General features: G+C 39.8%; 2 protein-coding genes and 1 non-coding gene across 3 annotated transcripts; 1 reads left to right on the plus strand and 2 right to left on the minus strand.

Moving 5' to 3' along the window:
• Positions 1–1,009: 1,009 nt before the first annotated feature.
• LOC102718721 (heparanase-like protein 2) lies at positions 1,010–5,537 on the plus strand. The gene is made up of 10 exons (XM_040522557.1): positions 1,010–1,607; positions 1,951–2,178; positions 2,285–2,321; positions 2,772–2,952; positions 3,114–3,262; positions 3,400–3,633; positions 3,981–4,170; positions 4,302–4,427; positions 4,522–4,621; positions 4,962–5,537. Exons 2-10 carry the CDS (start codon positions 1,960–1,962, stop codon positions 5,364–5,366), a joined length of 1,641 nt encoding a protein of 546 aa, XP_040378491.1. The 5' UTR covers positions 1,010–1,607; positions 1,951–1,959; the 3' UTR covers positions 5,367–5,537.
• LOC121054022 lies at positions 5,532–5,652 on the minus strand. Its single transcript, XR_005811489.1, has one exon. It is a non-coding gene; the product is annotated as a U5 spliceosomal RNA (small nuclear RNA).
• Positions 5,653–6,401: 749 nt separating this feature from the next.
• Positions 6,402–12,122, minus strand: LOC102702180 (probable galacturonosyltransferase 14). Its single transcript, XM_040522136.1, has 6 exons — positions 11,448–12,122; positions 10,385–10,443; positions 10,117–10,272; positions 8,838–9,425; positions 8,083–8,385; positions 6,402–7,310 (listed from the first exon to the last, which is right to left on the minus strand). The coding sequence occupies exons 1-6, from the start codon at positions 11,755–11,757 to the stop codon at positions 7,011–7,013; spliced, it is 1,716 nt and encodes a 571-aa protein (XP_040378070.1). The 5' UTR covers positions 11,758–12,122; the 3' UTR covers positions 6,402–7,010.
• Between the last annotated feature and the right edge of the window lie 7,102 nt (positions 12,123–19,224).

The raw sequence follows: 19,224 nt of genomic DNA on the forward strand, positions 1-19,224 counted from the left end.
GGATGGGGCGACCACTGCGGTTCAACTGGCAGATTTGCGTCTTCTGCAACCCCCATCCAGCCACGAGTTTGCAGCCGCGCGTGCAGTTCTTTCTTGTGAGTTGTGTGACCTTGAACCGTCGCCCGCGCGTGCAGCCCGGCGATGCCGCCGCCGCTGTGCAATTGCCTTGTCATACGGCTCATTGCGATCGTACGGTTGCCCCCTGTGAGGATGGTGATACGGTCTTTGGGTTGGTCTCGTGCTTTCTTCAAGAAATCCTCAACGTCGTGGACTGGTGGTTGCTACAGGTAGGCCGGTAGCGGAGACGAAGTACTACTACAGTACGTACGCAATACTTTATCCGTCTCATACGTAGGGCAAATTAGTGATAAGACAAAATAAATTGGCATGTTATGTTTAGTTCACGAGAAGAAAAAAATTTTGGGTGTCGTATCGGACGTTTGATAGTATGTCGGAAAATGTGATTGGACATAAATGAATAAACAAATTTCATAGTTCGTCCGGAAACCGTGAGCCTAATTAATTCGTCATTAGCATAGGTAAGTTACTATAACATTTATGATTAATCATAGACTAATTAGACTTGGAAGATTCGTTTCACGATTTTTTTTCATATCTGTGCATTTAGTTTGCTTTTTTATCTATATTCACTATTCGATGTCTAAAGATTCGATGTGATGTTTTTTAGAAAAAAAATTAGAACTAGATGGGCCCTTAAATGCTCTTTATTAAATAGGATGATATGACTCGAAAGATAAGTAGTAGAAAATTGAATACTTCAATATTGCGCTCTACTAGTATGTGTTTTCAGGATAAATTTAAAACGGAGGGAGTAGGGCAAGATTGCGATGAGGAGACGTTAAACAAATCTTTGACACATGACACGATCACGCCTCTCTCTTTATTCGTACGCCTCCCGTCTTCGTGGTGGGCGCACTGTCGCTGTCGGGGCCGGCCTCGTACTATTAAACTCCTCCCAAAGTCAGATCTATGAGTCCTCTGTTTCAACAAGCTGGATTAACCTGAAAATTGACGGTTGTTCAGAACACAAACGCATAAAAATCGCCACTATAGCTTTCTCCCCCCAAAAGAAAATCACAGTTGCAGTCACTCATACACTCGAATCACCCAACAGCATCACCTGAATCAGACATTTCACCGACAACTCTGCTGCAGCCTGCAGCAGATAGAGGGTACGCACATCCAAGATAGTTTTACTGTTTGTCCCTGATCAGCTCAGTTCCAGCCAGTATTCCTTGCTCTGTGCCACGTTGCTCCAAGCAGCGGCAGCAGCAGCTCAGCTGCCGCAGCTAGCAGCTTGCCGTGCTCTGCTCCACAGGCTACAGCGGCAGCGGCAACCAAAAGGCAGCTCCTTTCTGTTCCAGCTACTACTACTGAGCCAAGAAATGGTGGCCTGAGCTCCGAATCCTTCGCGGCTGGCCCAACTACCGGATCTCCCGGCCTCCCTCTCGGCTCTCGCGTCGCCGGGAGATTGGCGGAGGAGGGGGGGGGGGGTTGGATCTTGGCTTGCTTCCCCGGCTTGAAATCGGAATCTTTGTCTTGCAGATGTGAGCTTTGAGGCGTGGGGTCTCTGGATCTGTTTCCAGGTTAGAAATGGCATGGTTTCTTTTAAGGGAAAAACTAGAATCTTTCTTGGGCACAAACAACTATGTTCTGCTGCTCTAATGGTGTAACCTAATACAGTAATTATGTTACCATTGCTTATTATCTGGTGTCTTCTCGTTGAATTCCAATAGTTCTAGTGAAATTTAGAACTTTTGTGCATAAATGATTGGCCAATTATGCATACTTTTCACATCTGCTCATAATCTTCGGGTCCACGCAAAAAGAAAAAAAAAGAACTCATAATCTTCAAAGAAATTGGATACTCTTGTAGAGCATGGCACACATTTTGATCGTGATTTTGCCTTTTGTATGTAAATGTAATAGGTGAGAAGCATGGCGGTGAGGCTGCTGCTTCTTGTGTTCATATGTCTGCATGCTCCTCGTTGGGCCTGGGCTCAGCAGCCAGAGGAAGCGGCGACGGTCATAGTTAAAGGATCATCAAAAATTGCTGAAACGGATAAAAATTATGTATGTGCTACAATTGATTGGTGGCCGCCAGAGAAATGCAACTATAATCAATGTCCATGGGGCCAATCTTCAATCCTAAACTTGGTATTATTATGCTCTTCTCTTGTTATTACTAGTATAGTAGGATGTTATTGTGCTTTGGTTCAGGGGCTTACTTTTCATTTGGTGTTCCACCACCTGGTTAATTTAGGATTTGGATCATCCCTTCCTGGCTCAAGCCATTCAAGGTATGCACTCGGAATTCATTATTACGTGATTACTTTTTTTGATAAAAATTATTAGGTCATTACTCGTTTCTGGTTCCATACTTCCATATTAATCATTTCTGCTGAGTTTATCTGTATTCTCGGAGGATAACTTTGGTACAATAAGGTGATTGATGCGGTAAAGACAAAAATATTACAAACATGCATGCTATAATGCAACAAACCTTTTCTATTCAAGCATTGTTAAAGCGTAAGAAGAATGTCTATTTTAGCAATGTTGCCTTGCAAGAATGCGATTTCTATTTTCTTACTAAGATGGTCCCTATAATTTTTCCATTCGAAAGAATTGTTTCCTCTCTTATAGTCTTATGAGATGAATTCCAAAGAATATTTAATCAATTTATTTGCATGATGCCTATTGAATTGCAATGAATACTCATCAGTCTCTTTCTTTTTTTGTTCTGTCTGCAGCATTTGATAATTTGAGGATTAGACTGGGAGGCTCTTTGCAAGACCGAGTTGTTTATGATGTGGGTACAAATAGTCCATGCACCCCATTCACAAACATATCAAATGGTTTATTTGGTTTCTCAGTTGGTTGCCTAAGTATGGATAGGTGGGACAAACTGAATGATCTATTTCAAAAAACAGGGTGAGTACGTAACTAGTACATGATATGCTGATATAGGGTATTATGCATAAAATGTTTTTGCCCCATTTTCTACTTGAAGATCCAATTTGTTTTGCATCAATTGTGCAACTTATACTTGTTTATTGGAACTAGCTAATGGGTGTGCAAACATGTATCTCCAGTGCAATTATCACATTTGGTCTGAATGCGCTCTATGGGAGGTACAATGTCCGTCGTTCTTTCTGGGCAGGCAAATGGAACTCTACAAATGCATATGATTTTGTAAAATACACAATCTCGAAGGGATATCCAGTTGACTCATGGGAATATGGTAATCTGTTGTATTCTTTTGTTTTATGCTTGGTCATTTCATATCACGTAACTTCCTAAAACAGATGTTATTCTTGATTTCTAGGACGTCAAGGAGAGCGAATGTGAGATTCATTAGTTTCATTTCTTGTTTTTCAGGTAATGAACTGAGCGGACATGGAATCGGGGCAAGAGTTGATGCTACACTTTATGGAAAGGATGCAATTGAGCTTAAATCCATCTTTCGTCAGTTGTATAAGGCACCACTCTCTCAGCCATTCCTGTTAGCCCCTGGAGGATTCTTTGATCAGCAATGGTACTCTCAACTACTTCAGACTTCAGGCCATGGTGTTGTCAGTGCCTTGACACATCATATTTATAATCTTGGTGGAGGTATGTGATATGCTGCTTTTGCTCTAATAGCATCCGAAAAAAATCATTTCAATGCTTCAATGACGTTGCTTGACATTTTGTTAAGATTTAAGAAAAAAGGAACGACTGGGCATTTTGTAGGCAGAGTTTTACAAGTTTCCTTTTTATCAAACTAATTCTTTCAAATTTTCCCAAACAAGTTATTTCTGTCCTGTTAAGCATTGAGTTATGGTTTTTTCATATGCCAAATCATGAGTTTAATGCAGGCATTTATTCTTTCTAGTCACATGAACATCTTACTATTGCATTAGAGTTTAATCTGATCAGAAATATGTATACGTGATTCACTGCAAAATTCATCAATTCAGGAAATGATGCCCACCTTATAAGGAAGATATTAGATCCAAAGTACTTAGACCGTTCAGAAGATTCATATAGGGATATGCAGCTCACCCTTCAAAGGCATGGAACATGGGCTTCTGCCTGGGTCAGCGAAAGTGGAGGTGTATTCAACAATGGTGGTGAACTTGTGTCAAACACTTTCATCAATAGCATCTGGTCAGCTCTCAATATTGTCATTAACTTTCAAAATTTTACACGGGCACACGCAGAAATAAACTCACCTACACTCTGATATAGCATCTTTTGTGGCAGCAAGAATTTATGGTGGTTTTTTTTTATGCAAATAGGTATCTCGATCAACTTGGAATGGCGTCTAAGTACAATACAAAAGTATTCTGCAGGCAGACTCTAATTGGTGGCCACTATGGTCTACTTGACACCCAAACTTTTTTACCAAATCCTGATTACTACAGGCAAGGCTACATCCATAGACATTTAGGAGATGATTTGCTGCAGTATTTTACCATTTTCAAAGTTTTCATGGTTTGTATCTTCTTTTGTTCCCAGCGCTCTGCTTTGGCATCGGCTTATGGGCAGTGGAGTTCTTTCAGTTGATATCAATGCCTCACGTAAACTGCGTGCTTATGCTCATTGCAGGAAACAGCAGGTACAGGTTGCACACTTTTCTGCTTTTGAGTACCGATATACATACGACCCGTTATACGACCTATGCATGACTAGAAGCATGCAACCATAGATTAATCAAAGGAGTGGTTGTTGATATGCACTGCAGCCATTGATCAATTCTAGTCATACATAAGTCGTATAACAGGGTCGTATGTATAGCAATTCTGCTTTTTGCAAAGTATTGTGTTACCACGCATTGTTTTGCTATGACCGAATTCTAATATATTTCTGCGGAAAACATCATGTTACATTTGAGTTTGCTGTATGTCTTCCATCTAACAACCTGAACACATTCTCATTTCAAAACAAAAAAAATGCAGCAAGGCATCACCCTCCTGCTGATCAACCTGAGCAACACGACCGGATACAACGTCACCCTCCAGAACGACATCAATGTCAGCCTCGACAGAACAGCCAACCTCCAGAGGCGGCACGCCTCGTTCTCCCACGGCCTCAGGAGGGCGGTCTCATGGCTGGGGCGCATGCCCTCGAGCGACGGCGACGGCGGCGTCGCGAGGAGGGAGGAGTACCATCTGACGGCCAAGGACGGCGACCTCCAGAGCAGGACGATGCTGCTCAACGGCGCGCCGCTCGAGCTCCTGGACGACGGCGGCGTTCCGGCGATGAACCCCGTGCGCGCCGCCGTCGACTCGCCGGTGTACCTTGCGCCGACGTCGATCGCCTTTGTCGTTCTTCCGATGTTCGAGGCTAAGACCTGCTCCTGAACAATCAATCCTGCACTCTTTTGAGTGCGTCACGCCCTTAGGATGTTCCATTTGTTCTTTTTCTAGGGGAAATAGCGTCGTGTAAGAAAGATATGATGATCTCATGTATTGCAGTAAGCACGCATTTAAACAGATTATCCGTAATTTATACTTGTTATTATTGTCATGATCTATCAGGAAAAGCGCCCTCAAAAAGCAAAGGTACTATGCTGCTTGATGTGACGAGCACACGGTATTCTTTAGAAGAAGGCGAACGAATAGTTCGCTTTGTGATCACAACGCAGCTACACGTTCTAACGTTTTGCCAAGTCACGTGTTCCCTTTCGTGTTGGATTTGCTTTTATATATATATATATATATATTATATGTTTAGATTTATTAGTATATATATAAATATAGAGAAAACTAGTAATTTTTTTAATATGAAATTGATAAAATAATTTGTATACCTTCCTGCTTTATATCTTCACTTTCAATACGCAATGTGGGACTCAGCATAGTTTAGTACTACCTCCGTTTCACAATATAAAATTTTCTAACCTTATCAAAATTTATATAGATGTTAAAGAATCTAGACATATCCATAAATTATATGTATTCATTAATTGATAAATTTAAGTAAGACTAAAAAGTCTTATGATATGAAACTAGTAATTTTTTTAATATGAAATTGATGAAATAATTTGTATACATTCATGCTTTATATCTTCACTTTCAATACGCAATGTGGGATAGTTTAGTACTACCTCCGTTTCACAATGTAAGATTTTCTAATCTTACCAAAATTTATATAAATGCTAAAGAATAAAGAATCTAGACATATCCATAAATTATATGTATTTATTAATTAATAAATTTAGTTAAGACTAGAAAGTCTTATGATATGAAACTGAGGCAGTAACACCGACGTCACACTAGCAGCTGGGCTCGGCCCATATATAAATAACGTGGATGTTCGATGTGTCAATTTCTGGGCAATGCCAGTTCTGTAATCGGATAGATCAACACATCACACACCATTGGGAACAAATAATCTTGAAAGAATTATCTGCACATTTCAATATGTCAACAAGTGTAACAATGTCCTGTAGGTTACTCACAAACAATGGCATCTCTACTACAATCATCTCCAACCTACCAAAGCAATCACAAAACTAACAGAACAAAATTTCAAGGACTCAAGTATATCAAGAAGGGGAGAAAAAAGAAAGAATAAATGAGGGGGGGAAACATATAAACTCTCGCGACCTCATAGTGGCTTCCTCCTCTTCACCATGATCAATCAATCGATCGATCTTCTACCGTCCGCTGCATTATTCTGCGACTAAGGATTAGCCCAATCCCAGAGGGCGACTTCACCAAGCTATCCTTCGCAGTCATAGTGTCGAAAAGAATGATGCGCCAATATGATACAGATGAAAAGAATCGTGTAGCCATGTATGATACAGATGAAAAGTCTCAAGTATTTGCATGCCAGTCGATCCAGAGCATAGTCAGGTATGTTCAGTGCTGATTGTGTGTGTGTTCTGGCCGTCAACCAATTGACCAATCTTCCCATCATCCAACAGCAATCAGCTTCTCTGGTGAACAATGAATCATAACCAGTACGATATACTCCAGTGTGCCTACCCCATTACCCAGAAGTCACTCTTTATCATATTGGGGCTCCAGAATATGGCAGTTTCTAATAAAGTCATTGGAGTAATTTACGTGTTTCGTCCAAAATGGTTGTAGGTTCTTAAAAGCGATATCTAGCCATGGCTTGCACTGGCCATTGTAGTGGATCACTGCAGATCTCCGAACACTCTCAATGTCTGTATTTTCTTGGTATCCTAAACCAAGCATGTGCCAAGATGGGTCTATACCATGCACGTGGCCCCTGAATGCTATTAGTGCGGGTGGCAACGTGCCAAATTTCCAGAGTGTAAGACCAGATTTTAGATTCTGCAAAAGCAGCAGATGTTATTATGAAATTAAGCAAAGATATAGACAATAATGTTCACTTTCCAGCATTATAAAACCATAATCCTGAAGAGAATCACAAAGATACAAACTAAATCCTCTCTATGTAAGTGGACTGCAATACTTATAATATGGCTTAGTTTAAGTCTATCTCGTAGAGAACATAGTGGCAATTATGAACAAGGTAGAATCCTAGCAATCATATTACCATTATTGTATTGTTACACATTTTAGTACAACAAATATATGTGGTGTGAATATGCATAACGAGAAAAATGTGGTGGCCTATGTTGTTGTGGATGGAAAAAATGTCAGGGCCACGTGAGTGAAACATTTTATCCACAACATAAGGATGAAGGTCTATCTAGAAAGGGTTAGGATCCAATAAGAGTGTTTTAACACATTGTAGGCTGCCTAGATTCTGTAATTCATCAGATGAAATTGTACAACAAATCTAAAAAGAAAAAATCATCCCAAACAGTTAAGTTCGCAATACTCTGAAGAATACCATCAACTGCATAGGTATGGGATTTAGGTTTTAGATTGGCTCTTTTAAGAGCCTCTAATAGACAAGACATGTCAGCTAAACCCCAGTTTAGCTTGTTAGGATTTGTTATATAATTCTTAAATCAGGTCTTATATGTAAGCCTACTGTAGAAATGATCATAATAGAGGGATATCAAAGCACCCATGTTGTGTGTGTGCGCGCACACGCGAGAGAGAGAGAGAGGCTATTGTAGGGACAAAAGATTACCTCTTTCAACCAGAAATGGTATGTATCTCTGATGTTTGTCTTCCTCCATTCTGCCAGGTCAAATATATTCATCCCATATGCCCATGCACATTCATCTGGGTCAAGACTCCGAGCTATCACAGGGTGAGAGAAGTTGAAATATGTCCTGAAGCGCTTAGACATCACCCAACTGTCTTCTCCTCTGCAAGTCTCCACAGCACCATTCACCTTCCCTTCAAGATTGATCTTCCAAAGGGGAGACAAATCACGCTGAATAACAATGTCATCATCAAGAAAGACCACCTTGTTGAGGTTTGGAAAGAGCTGTATAAATAAAGAATGTCGTCAGGTAAAGAAAGATGCATAGACCATAGATTTCATTTGTCAGTAGCACATTCTAGTTTGTTGATAACAGCAGTACCCAAAATAAAAATAATAATTTTTATTTTGTCCAGTGATTGCATAACCTAATATTTTCAAAACAAAGCATATCCAAGATGTTCAAGTTGTAAACTTTCCACAACGCCCTTGTCAACATTTTCAGCTCAATTTGTCATCTGATGGCTCCAATCAGGCAGCTACATAACCTACTACACTCAGAAAATGTGTATCACGGCCTTCATCTGGTCATGACCAAGGATTTTCACTAGTGCCTCAAAACTAATGTCTAAACTGGCAAAACCATCCAAACATAAAAGTACTAAAGAAATTAACATTCCAATGGACCATAATAATGAACTATTATACTGCAACAGAGAATATTGAGGACGAATTACCTCGGGCAAATAAATTCGGAGATGGTTAAGCAGGGATATGTATTTGGGACTTCGAGCCTGCAGCTTTGAAGCAAGCACTCTTGGATTGTCACTTGCACTAGAAACTGCCCCATGATCTCCATGGTAGTGATTTCTGACTCCACGATGATTTTCTATAGCCTCTAGTACTGGGACATTTTCTCTTGTCAACCAGTCAAACTGGTGAACACCTTTCACTTCAACAATAGCAGGTGATATAGAATTAAGAGCAAACCATGAATGCATCCCCGGATACGTTTTCTTATCAGTAATAACATGAAAGACTAATTTATGAGGAGCTGATGAAGATCGAACTGTTGAGCTGACAACAACTGAAGCAGCAAGGATATTATCACTGGCTAGAATGTAATGTTGGAATGAATTATCAGAAAGTAAAGGTAACAGTTCAGGTGGTGGCAACTGTTTCCGTGCATGAGCATTTGAGGAATATTCATCCGTAAGACGCAGAGACAGGCAATGTATGCCTTTGGGAATAGCAGTTGCAGCAAAATGTTTGTATAATTGCTCTGCCAGCCTTGACTTCTTTACTTCCTTATCCATGTTTTCCATCTACAAAGAAGCATATAAGTGATCAATATACTTCACATACAGGATGTAAAACATCAGAGTGCCTCAACAGGGCTAACAGTCCATACATAAGACATGTAATAAGTTATATGGTGCCACCAAGGCCCAAGTATCTAACAAACAATCAGCAAGCAGGAAAACTGCAAAACTCAATAAGAGCAGAGCCACAAGCTCCAAAATGTTCAGCATGAGAAGTGTGCAATGGAAAATTTAATACCAAAAAAGTGAAGCTTAAGAGGGGTGTAATGAAATATTGTACCAAATAGTTGCAAGACAGCCCCACTATAAAACAGGAGATAAATATTTTTGCTCAAAAAAACAAAGGTACAAGAATCATATCATTACAACAAAAAATCATTACAAAAAAGTTGTTGCTGCAAAGGTGGAGCACTCTTGTATCTCACTCCCCTTCAAATTAATTTTAAAGCCCATCTGTCCATACTTAGACATGAGACATTTGATTTAATTCTTATGCTGCTGCTTATCATGAATCAGTGATGCATTTATTTTCCTATCATTTGCCTGGGAACACAAAGAGTTCAGATAATATGCTACTGTTAACTAAAAAGCGTGCATCACAATGCTTTAATGAGAAGTTAAGCACCATTAAGCATTTAAGAAAATAAACTTTGATTAGTGCAACAGGGTTAAACCAGGGTAGTTAGTTCCATACCGTAGCCTTCAACCTAACAGCAAATGTCCTAGCATCGTAACGATTATCCTTCATCTCAAGGAGAAAGTCTCTGAATGATTCTGGAATTCTTTTATCAGAAGGAGATTCTTCATTGTTAACCTGATCAAAAATCCTATACAGATCTTGCACCAGCCTCTGTTCACATTGAGTAAGAAATAAATACATTTTGCCTTTTTTTTAATTAAAATGGTAAAACAAGGATCATGTTTTACCGACAAATAAAAGCACAAGGAACCATGTAAATTACCGTAGAATCACCCCCTTGCCTACCAAGGAAACTAGGCCCTATTCGCCTCCCCAAGCAATCTGCAAAACAAAAATGCAATACTTAGAATAAATGGATGCACTAACCAACTGAATTGTACATATCAGTTCCAGAGTGCATAACCTGTCTAAGGTATATAATCAGTTTTCAAGCCTATATGATATAATCCTCTACATTCAAGTACACATAACTGCTAAGCCTGAGGCTTTGAGCATAAGCAATGTTTAAATTCCAACTGAAGCGTCGAACAAGCAATAATGGTTGCTTGGGCTTGGTGACAGCATGTTCATAGTGAACGAGTACGAGAGAACTATTAAGTGATCCTAGTTACTAATCTAAGGCAAAGTAATTTACAAGTTCAAGTCAACCAACCAGGTGCCTCAATGGCATTGCGCCGTATCCCTAGGTTGCAACACTTGCACATCCATCTTAATGTCCCAATTGTCAACACAAACAAAAATATTTGGTTTAAGCTAATCTGCTAACCAGTTCCAGCTCAAAAATACATGTATGCAAAGTTGCAGGACAGGGCGTCTCTACTCTAGTTTGGGCAGATTCGGCACAAAACTAGGATAAAAGAACACTTCCAAATCCAACATGTCAGCTGACAGCACTCATTCCAGATGGTTGGAAATTAACTGAGTTCGAACCATACATTTTTTTGTCAATACCAGAAACTCTTCTGCCCAGGATCCAACAACTCACTCACCCGCACTCATAAACCCAAATCTTCAACCCTCTTGGTTCCAGTTCAAATCACCACAACCAATAAATGAGATCGCATAACCTGATTACCTTAAATCCAGCTCAATGAACGAGTCTACCAGAGAGACAGTCACGCGTTTTCAGCAGGAAATCTAGAGATGGTGTCAGGAACAATCCCCAGGGACCTACATTCCCACCGACAACGCAAAATCGCACGCCCAAGAGCAGTAAGATCCGAGCTTTGCCGCCCCCGGAACGGACCAAATCAAAAGCTCAACAACTCTCTGCAACCAAACCCAGAAACGCCGCCCAGATCGCGGGAGACGCCGATCTTACTTACCGATGGAGGAGCACTTGCTGCCGTCGGCCTCGAGCGCCGGCACCGCGGCGAGGATGAAGGCGAAGGGCAGGAGGCAGCCGAGCGCCACGACGGCCGGGAACGCCACGGCCCGCCAGTACCACCCCGCCCCCCACCACCCACCTCCCCCTCCTCCTCCTCCCCCGCCGCGCCGGCCCGGCCCCTCCCGCAGCGCGAGCGGCGGCGGCGGCGGGGGCGGCTGCGGCGCCACCCGCACCTTCATCGAGTCCACGACGCCATTGCTGCTCGAGATGGTGATGCTGCGCATGCTCGGCGAGATCCGCAGCTGCATCCTCCCCCGCCGACGACGACGGGTGCTCCGACTCCGGCGGCGGCGGCCTAGGGTTCCGGCGACGGCGAGGCGGTGGCATTGGGCAGAGACATGCTAATCTCTCGGTGATACTTAATAGGAAAATCCAAAAAAAAAACACACACACACACAAACCCAACCCAACCCAACCCAACCCAAAAAAAAAATACAAAAAAGAGATGGGAACAACAAAATGGAGATGAATAATGCAGGCCGCCGCGCGCGCGCGAATTCGGGGCTAGCTCGAGGGCGTATCAGCTAAATCGACGGGGGATTTGGGGGACGCTCGCCTCGCCTCGCCTCTCTCGAGCTCGAGGGAGATTGGGTGGGGGATTTCGGGGAGGGAGGGGGGGAAGCGGATGGAGTGTGGAGGGGGCGGCGGCTCTGGCTTCTTCTCCTTCCTCTTTTGCTTGCTTCCTTCCCCCTCCCTCTTTCCGCCCGCGAGGAGAAAGAAAACAGCGGAGAGAGAAAAATACAGAGCAGCGGTGATTTCGATTGGTTCGTCAGCTCCGCTTTTTTTTAAAGAAGAAATTGGACCCTCGTTCTCTTCTATTATTTTCTAATTACTTTTTTGGATTTTTTTATTTGAATATTTTATCTTTTGTATTTCAAAATTAAATCACCCGATAACTTATTTTCAGATCTAAACCATTTTTATCACGCTGGCACTATCAATGTGTTATGGCAAAATAATATTGACACTACATGAGAAATATACCTGGGTAAAGGGTTTGGAATTGTAAGTAAGTTTTTTTTGACGGTTTAGTTTTAAAATTAAAGATAGAAAGATAAAATAAAAGTTTTTGAAGAGATGCGGTTTTAAAAGTTGAGATTGGATAATGTTTTGTTACGCTCACCCTCTTTATGTGGGTGATTTTTGTCTTGATATTGGGGTGTAGGTAAGGTTTCTTTTCAGTAGCAATGGTACGTGATATTGTCTGTTTGTTAGCTTATTGGCTAGCTAAATTCAAATTTTAGATTTGGTTTAAGAACTCCTTTTACATTTGTCTTTTGAACAGATGAAAATGGAGGCATAAATGTTTTATTCGCAAGTTATTGCTTTTGCTTCGTTTGTTTTTGGAAAATTTCCAAACGTGTCATTATAATTTTATAAAGTTGGAGATATGCTATTGATATCTCAATGACATGTAGGACACGCATGAGTCAATGACATGTGAGCCAGGATAACATATCTTTAATTTTGCAAAATTATAATAGCATCTTGTAATTTTCCCTTGTTTTTATGACTCGTCAATTGCAGGTCAACTGACGAAAGCTAATTAAATTTAGTACTTTTAAAACATACTCTATAAAATTATATATAGCATGATGTTTAATTCTTATTATTTATATACTTTTCTTTCACCCTCATATTTTCGCTTATGCTTGCTTATAAGCCAAAATTTAAATTTTTAACTTTAAATTTAGAGTTGATTTTGAGTTTTTTTATTGTAGTTTATTTTCAGTGTTTGCTTTTAAATCGCTACAAACATGCATACAAAAAGGTTTATTCATAAAGTTTTTTGTTTGTAGATATGTTATTTGGTTTTTTTTCAAAAAAAAAACAAACAATCACCTTTTTTTTTCTTGATATGAGGTTGTTGGTGAGGTTTCTTTTCAGCAAAAAATTGTCTGTGTGACTCGTCTTGTGGATTATTAATTGAAAATGGTATTCTGGAAACACGTTGAATTTTATATACCATGGTATCTCGGATTCAAACTCATCATTAAAAATCTATATTATTCGATAGATCATGTACTAAAGCAAGATATTGAACATAAATAAAAGGTGGAATTGCTTTGTGGCTTTTGTAATGTATACTTGTGAGCAACGATACAAACGCTAAAAAACCAAAATAAGGATTTGCTGACGAAAATGCCATAATAATAATGTCTATAGAATCCCCCCAAAAAAAACTAGCATATACATGCAACTTGTGAAAAAAATATTTTTAGATAGTAAAATACTAGGATAATTGAGATGGTGTAACTTCATGATCACACTACACATGCACTTGTGAGATTAAATATTGTACAGGACATAAAAATACAATATTCAACTCAACATAGATGTCAATAATTGTTTAGAAAAAAACTGAATATCAGCCTAGAAGGCAGAAAATACAAAGCACCAGAATGGAAAAAAAAAACACTACATTAGAGGGGGTCAAGGCAATAGCTTGTTACACCAAGTGACGTATGTGACCCATCTAACTGTTCTTAGTTGAGCTCAGCTTAACCAATAGTCAAATGGAGCAGGTAAAAAAAAGAGATTGATGTTTTTTTAAAGAAAACAAATAACATATTTAGAAATAAAAAATAATCTGTAAATAAAATTTTTATATGTGTTTTAGCAATCTAAAATCAAAGGATGAGAAATACTCTATGACAAGAAAAATCCCAAGTTTAACTCTAAATTGAAGATAAAAATTTAAATTTTATCTTATAAGCAGAAGCGAAGAAACGAGGGTGTGACCAACGACATTTCAAAATCCGCTCTTCCTCATGATTTCAGCTCAAAACGCCACACACCACAGTACCACACCAACTTATGGAGCCATTGACTCTCGTATTCTCCGCTACACCCCGACCCAAAATATAAGGTATATTACTTTTTCATATACTATATTATATCACTGCATGTAATATTTTCAGATACGAATATAATGATACTGCATTTATATCACTAAATTTATAATTTTAGCTCAACTATTAATTTTTTTTGAAAAGTTGATTGCTCTTAAAAATAATAAAAACAAGGAGGCCACAGTATGTTCTAGATTTCTAGAACCGGAGTAACCGTTTGCGCCTTGCCGTCCTCGATCCTTCCCATGGCCACCGGCGGCGACTCGGCGGTCGTCGTCCTCCTCCATCACCTCGCCTGATCCCTCCCCCACCCACACACCCACCGCGATCGAACGGTTCCAACCCCGTCGTCCCGCGCGCTCGCCACGACGGATCGTTGAGATCCTCCTCATCTCACCAACGGAGAGCAGAGCAGAGCAGCGCAGGCAGCAGGTGGAACTAAACAATCGAGGCGTTGAAGCTTTCAGTTTCAGAGACCCCGACTTCCTCCTCATCGCCATCGACAGCTACTCCTCATCGACCGCAGGCGCAACGCGCACGCACGGCACGGCACCACGTCCGTACTTTCGTTTTCTTCTTCTTTCTCGCCTTTTGTTTCTCTTCTTTACTTTTCAATTTTCTTTTGGATTTTTTTAAGTACTCTAAGGCACGAGAGAGAAGTTTTATTCTCATAAAACTTATCTGATTCGGTTACCTAGTCTACAGTTTTAATAACTATAACATGAAACTATGCATTAAAACTGGCCTAATGACTCTGAGTTTTCGATCATTTCACAACGTAGCAAAGATATTATAAAGATAAAATCAAAACTAAAATTAACTCTACAATAAATTTATATGTCATGTATTATGTTAAAATAGATAAATTGATAAATATATTCTAACAGAGTTTTAAATAAAATTTTTAATATACGTATAAAAATACATATTTAATGCGTAGAAAAATGTACTGTACCAACTAGTGATCAAGCTTTTAATTGATGGTTTGCTGCTGCTGCTGCTACTGCTAATGCGTGTGAAAAAACGTGGGGGATTCTTGCACCGACAGGCTCGCGGTTCTCAGCGGTTGAGTGAGTCGTCAGTGCGAGTCTTTCATTTTCCCTGCGGGTCAAGATATGAATGTTTCGCCAGAAGTTTAAATTGACTTGTGAATGGAACTTCTTACCTAAGATGAGCATGGCCGTTTTGTCCTAATTATTTACAAGCTGAGATTTCGTATCACATTATCACTAAATTCATGAAACATAACTGTTTGCCAGATTGTTGCCGCGGGTTATCTACTTGATTGTACGGATAGATTAAATATTTTAAAAAATGAACAAAATAGCTTAGAAGTAGTACCAGAAAGTTCTTTTTTTTTAGAAAATATATTTTTAGAGAAGTGGAGAAAATAACATGGGGGCAACAATCCGGTGTAGTAGTTGAAAAGACTGGGAGCAAAAAAAAGATGACCTGTTTATTTTACAAGTTGAGCAAAAAAAAGATCACATTATTACTGAACTGATGGAAGGAACTGTTTTGTTCACTGAACTATAAGGTTGAATGGCCTTCTCCCGGGAAAAAAATCAAATGTTGTTTGGGCACTGAAAAAAATATTTATTAATCCTGCCATAAACTAATATCTTGTTGAATTATTACCACAATGTGTAGAAGTACTAAGAGCAAGAACACAGGAGAGAAGTGAGTGAATTTTATTAATTGCTGATTATTCACATAACTCTCTTCATTGCTCACTGAACGAGTGGGGTCCAAGTTCGTGGCCACCTTTCAAAAGTAGTGCCATCTAGGTGACTTGCATGTCTTCATCTACGTGCTGCCATGCCATTCTCTGATGAGCTAGCTCTCCCAGCAAAAAGAAAGGATGAAAAGCTGAAGTAGATATCTTGCAATATTATATTTGGGATAATGCAGTGCTCAATTGGTGCAAACTACAAAGTGCATGTTCCTCCTCTTCTGAGCACTCAGATCTAGCTAATCAGATTGGGGCTGGCTAACCACGTGCTTGCAGCCTAAAATACAGTGTCCTTTGGATTCTTTATTATACTAGCATTGCTAATTGTGCTGCTACTAATGTATGATAATACTACCATCACTTCACATGCAGTTGCAGTATCCTGTTTCAGCATTTTTCTGGGCTTGTGATTATTTATTAATTTTTAACATCCCAATGGGAGAAAAAAAAACTCTTCAAGCTGATGTGGTCTCTACTCTACTTTTGCTCGCTTGAGTAATGAGCTCTCAATGTAGTGACATTGCAGTAGTACTGAACAAGTGATTCTGGGTCCATTGCTTTCACTGAACATTTAACAAAAAAAAAGAGATTGTTTCACAGTTTCAGTGACATAGAATGGAACGAATTCAATATTCTTCTTTGTCCCAGGGGAGGCCGGCCGTTAGGTTTGGTGGAGGTGGTTTTGGTGATGGTGGTTTGGTAGCACTTATGGTGTTATAGAATTGAGCAGCAGTGTCACAGGTCACTTGGAAGATTGATGGACTTGATATATATAGCTCATCAATAGATTCTTTTTTCTGAGTTATGTAAATTAATAATGCCTCCTAATTTTGCTCTAAAGGCTTTTTTTTGGAAGAATATCATGAGTAGAGTCCATATTTGAGCTGTGATCCGAACAACTCCACAAACCCTACCAAACCTCAAGACAATTAAAAAGGCAGAGTTTTTCAGATAAAGTGATGGCATGGATAAAGAAAATGTCCTTATGTTGGGAGTAATATCCAGATGAACAGAATCAAAATTATGATGAATGCTGCTGGGACTCACACTCACAGCCTTGGACCATGCATCCATGGGTTTGGTTGGCTTGGTGGTGCCCTTTTGGTTGTGTTTGGTGATAAACAAACAACAGTGGCAAAGCTGCTGCATCTGCATGCTCCAGCCCCCAGGTGACCCATGCATGCACCCCAGGCAGGCAGAGGCAGCTTGGCTTGTGCCATCTACTCATGTGTGTGTGCTCTGATTGATTCCTTGCAGAGGGGAAAAAAACAGGTTCAGAAAATGACAGGCTCCTCAGGCTGCTATATTAGTAGTTTACCAGAAAATGAATGGCAATCATATACCCAACAACAAGTACAGTATTACTGTATTTGACTATTTACATGGTTTTTTTTATGGATGAAATATGGGCAGGTGGCAGCAGAAACATACAGTGACTGGCATTGTTTGTTTCATATATCATCTTCTTCAGAAAAATGCAGAGGTGGAGAAAGGGAAGTGTCTCGGACTTTAATAAGGTGACTACTGACAACTGTGATGGAAGGAACATAACCACACAAAATCTTAGCAGACATGACCCGCTAACGGTGTCGGTGAACCTAACACCTCAACACTGCCTCTGCTAAGTTTCTAATTTTCTAATTGATGTAAAGGAGACTTCCCTGAACCTTGCAAATTCAGATATGATCCATATATACATAATCATATAACCATTCTTTATTTTGCTTTCAATCATGCAACGTCAAGTAAATGTACCTTTTTTCAAGTACTGAAAACACCTTTCAAAACCTGTTCAAATGTCTGCACCATTGACTATCTTGCAAAGTATGATTGAGCAACTTGCAACAAGATGGCCACATGCCTGAGGAAAGCATCTGAAAACTGCAGGATGTCACAAGCCTCTGGCACTGTGGTCTGAACATGGATTAGTTATTTGTTTGTATTTTGAAGAGAAGATTTTTTTTCATTTGCTCATGAAGCATTTTCCTTCTGTGTTCTTGCCCATTTTAATCATAGGTGGTGAATGTTTCTCCATGTGCCTTGGAGTCCGGGAGACTAGCATAGTTCCAAGTCTGAAATAGCTCCTACATCCAGCAAAATATAGCACAGGCTATGCTTACATGGGAACAGCAAAATAGCACAAACAAGGACACTGTGGGGGTTGGACAGTGACACTTCATGTGGGGAGAAAGGAGGTTATTGTTTGCCTCTTTGATGAAAAAACTAAACGATATATTTATAAACAAGAAAATAATTTATGAACAAAAATTTTATATGTGTATTCTTAGAGATCTAAAAACCAATGCTAGATAATAAATTTTGGTAAAAAAAACCCTAAAATCAACTCCAAATTTAATGCTAAAAGTTTAAGGTTTGGTTTATAAATATAAACAAAAGCGAAAAAAATGTGAGTCTGGCTGAAAAACTTTGCTTATGCCAAACAGATCAATAATGCCAGTACTTTCATATCCAGGGCTAAACACACAGCAATTCAGAGAACAGGACAGAAACTTTTCATATGGTACAAGCAATTGTAAGGGGCAACCAATGCTGGATTTACATTGGCAGTACATTGGTTCCAGGGATGCAGCAAACATTTGGCATCATAGTACCAAGGCATTGGATAGGGTGTCAGCACAATCTAACTATGCTACATTGGCAACATCAATCAGGACAGGTATTTTACATTTCGCCCAATCTATTTCCTATCCTTTGCTAGCAACAACATAATTCTTGAAAAAGGTATGAGCTTGAAAAGGGAACAGAGGAACCAGATGCAGTATGGACCACTTCACAGCAGAGGTGTCTTGTTAAGACTTGCATGTGCACTTGACAGTATTCCTTACTGCAACACTCATCCAATCAAACTGAGAGCATATAAACATGTCGGTTTTTTAGTACTGGAGGACCCTGGAGATGACATTAGTGCTTTGTACAAATGGTACTAGCACACAAATTCCCTAGATTTCACTTCAGTTCTTTTTCCTCACACTGGGCACACTACCTACTTCATAGGGCTTTTTTGGAGCATAGAAATTTTATAGGGATTTTCGTAGGATTCCTAAAAAATACTTTGAAATTCCTCCATTCCAAATGAGGCCTTTAAACACTGCCCAATTTTTTCCTGTATA

Source organism: Oryza brachyantha, chromosome 3 (assembly GCF_000231095.2).
Source record: "Oryza brachyantha chromosome 3, ObraRS2, whole genome shotgun sequence".
In the NCBI taxonomy this organism is placed as follows: domain Eukaryota; kingdom Viridiplantae; phylum Streptophyta; class Magnoliopsida; order Poales; family Poaceae; genus Oryza; species Oryza brachyantha.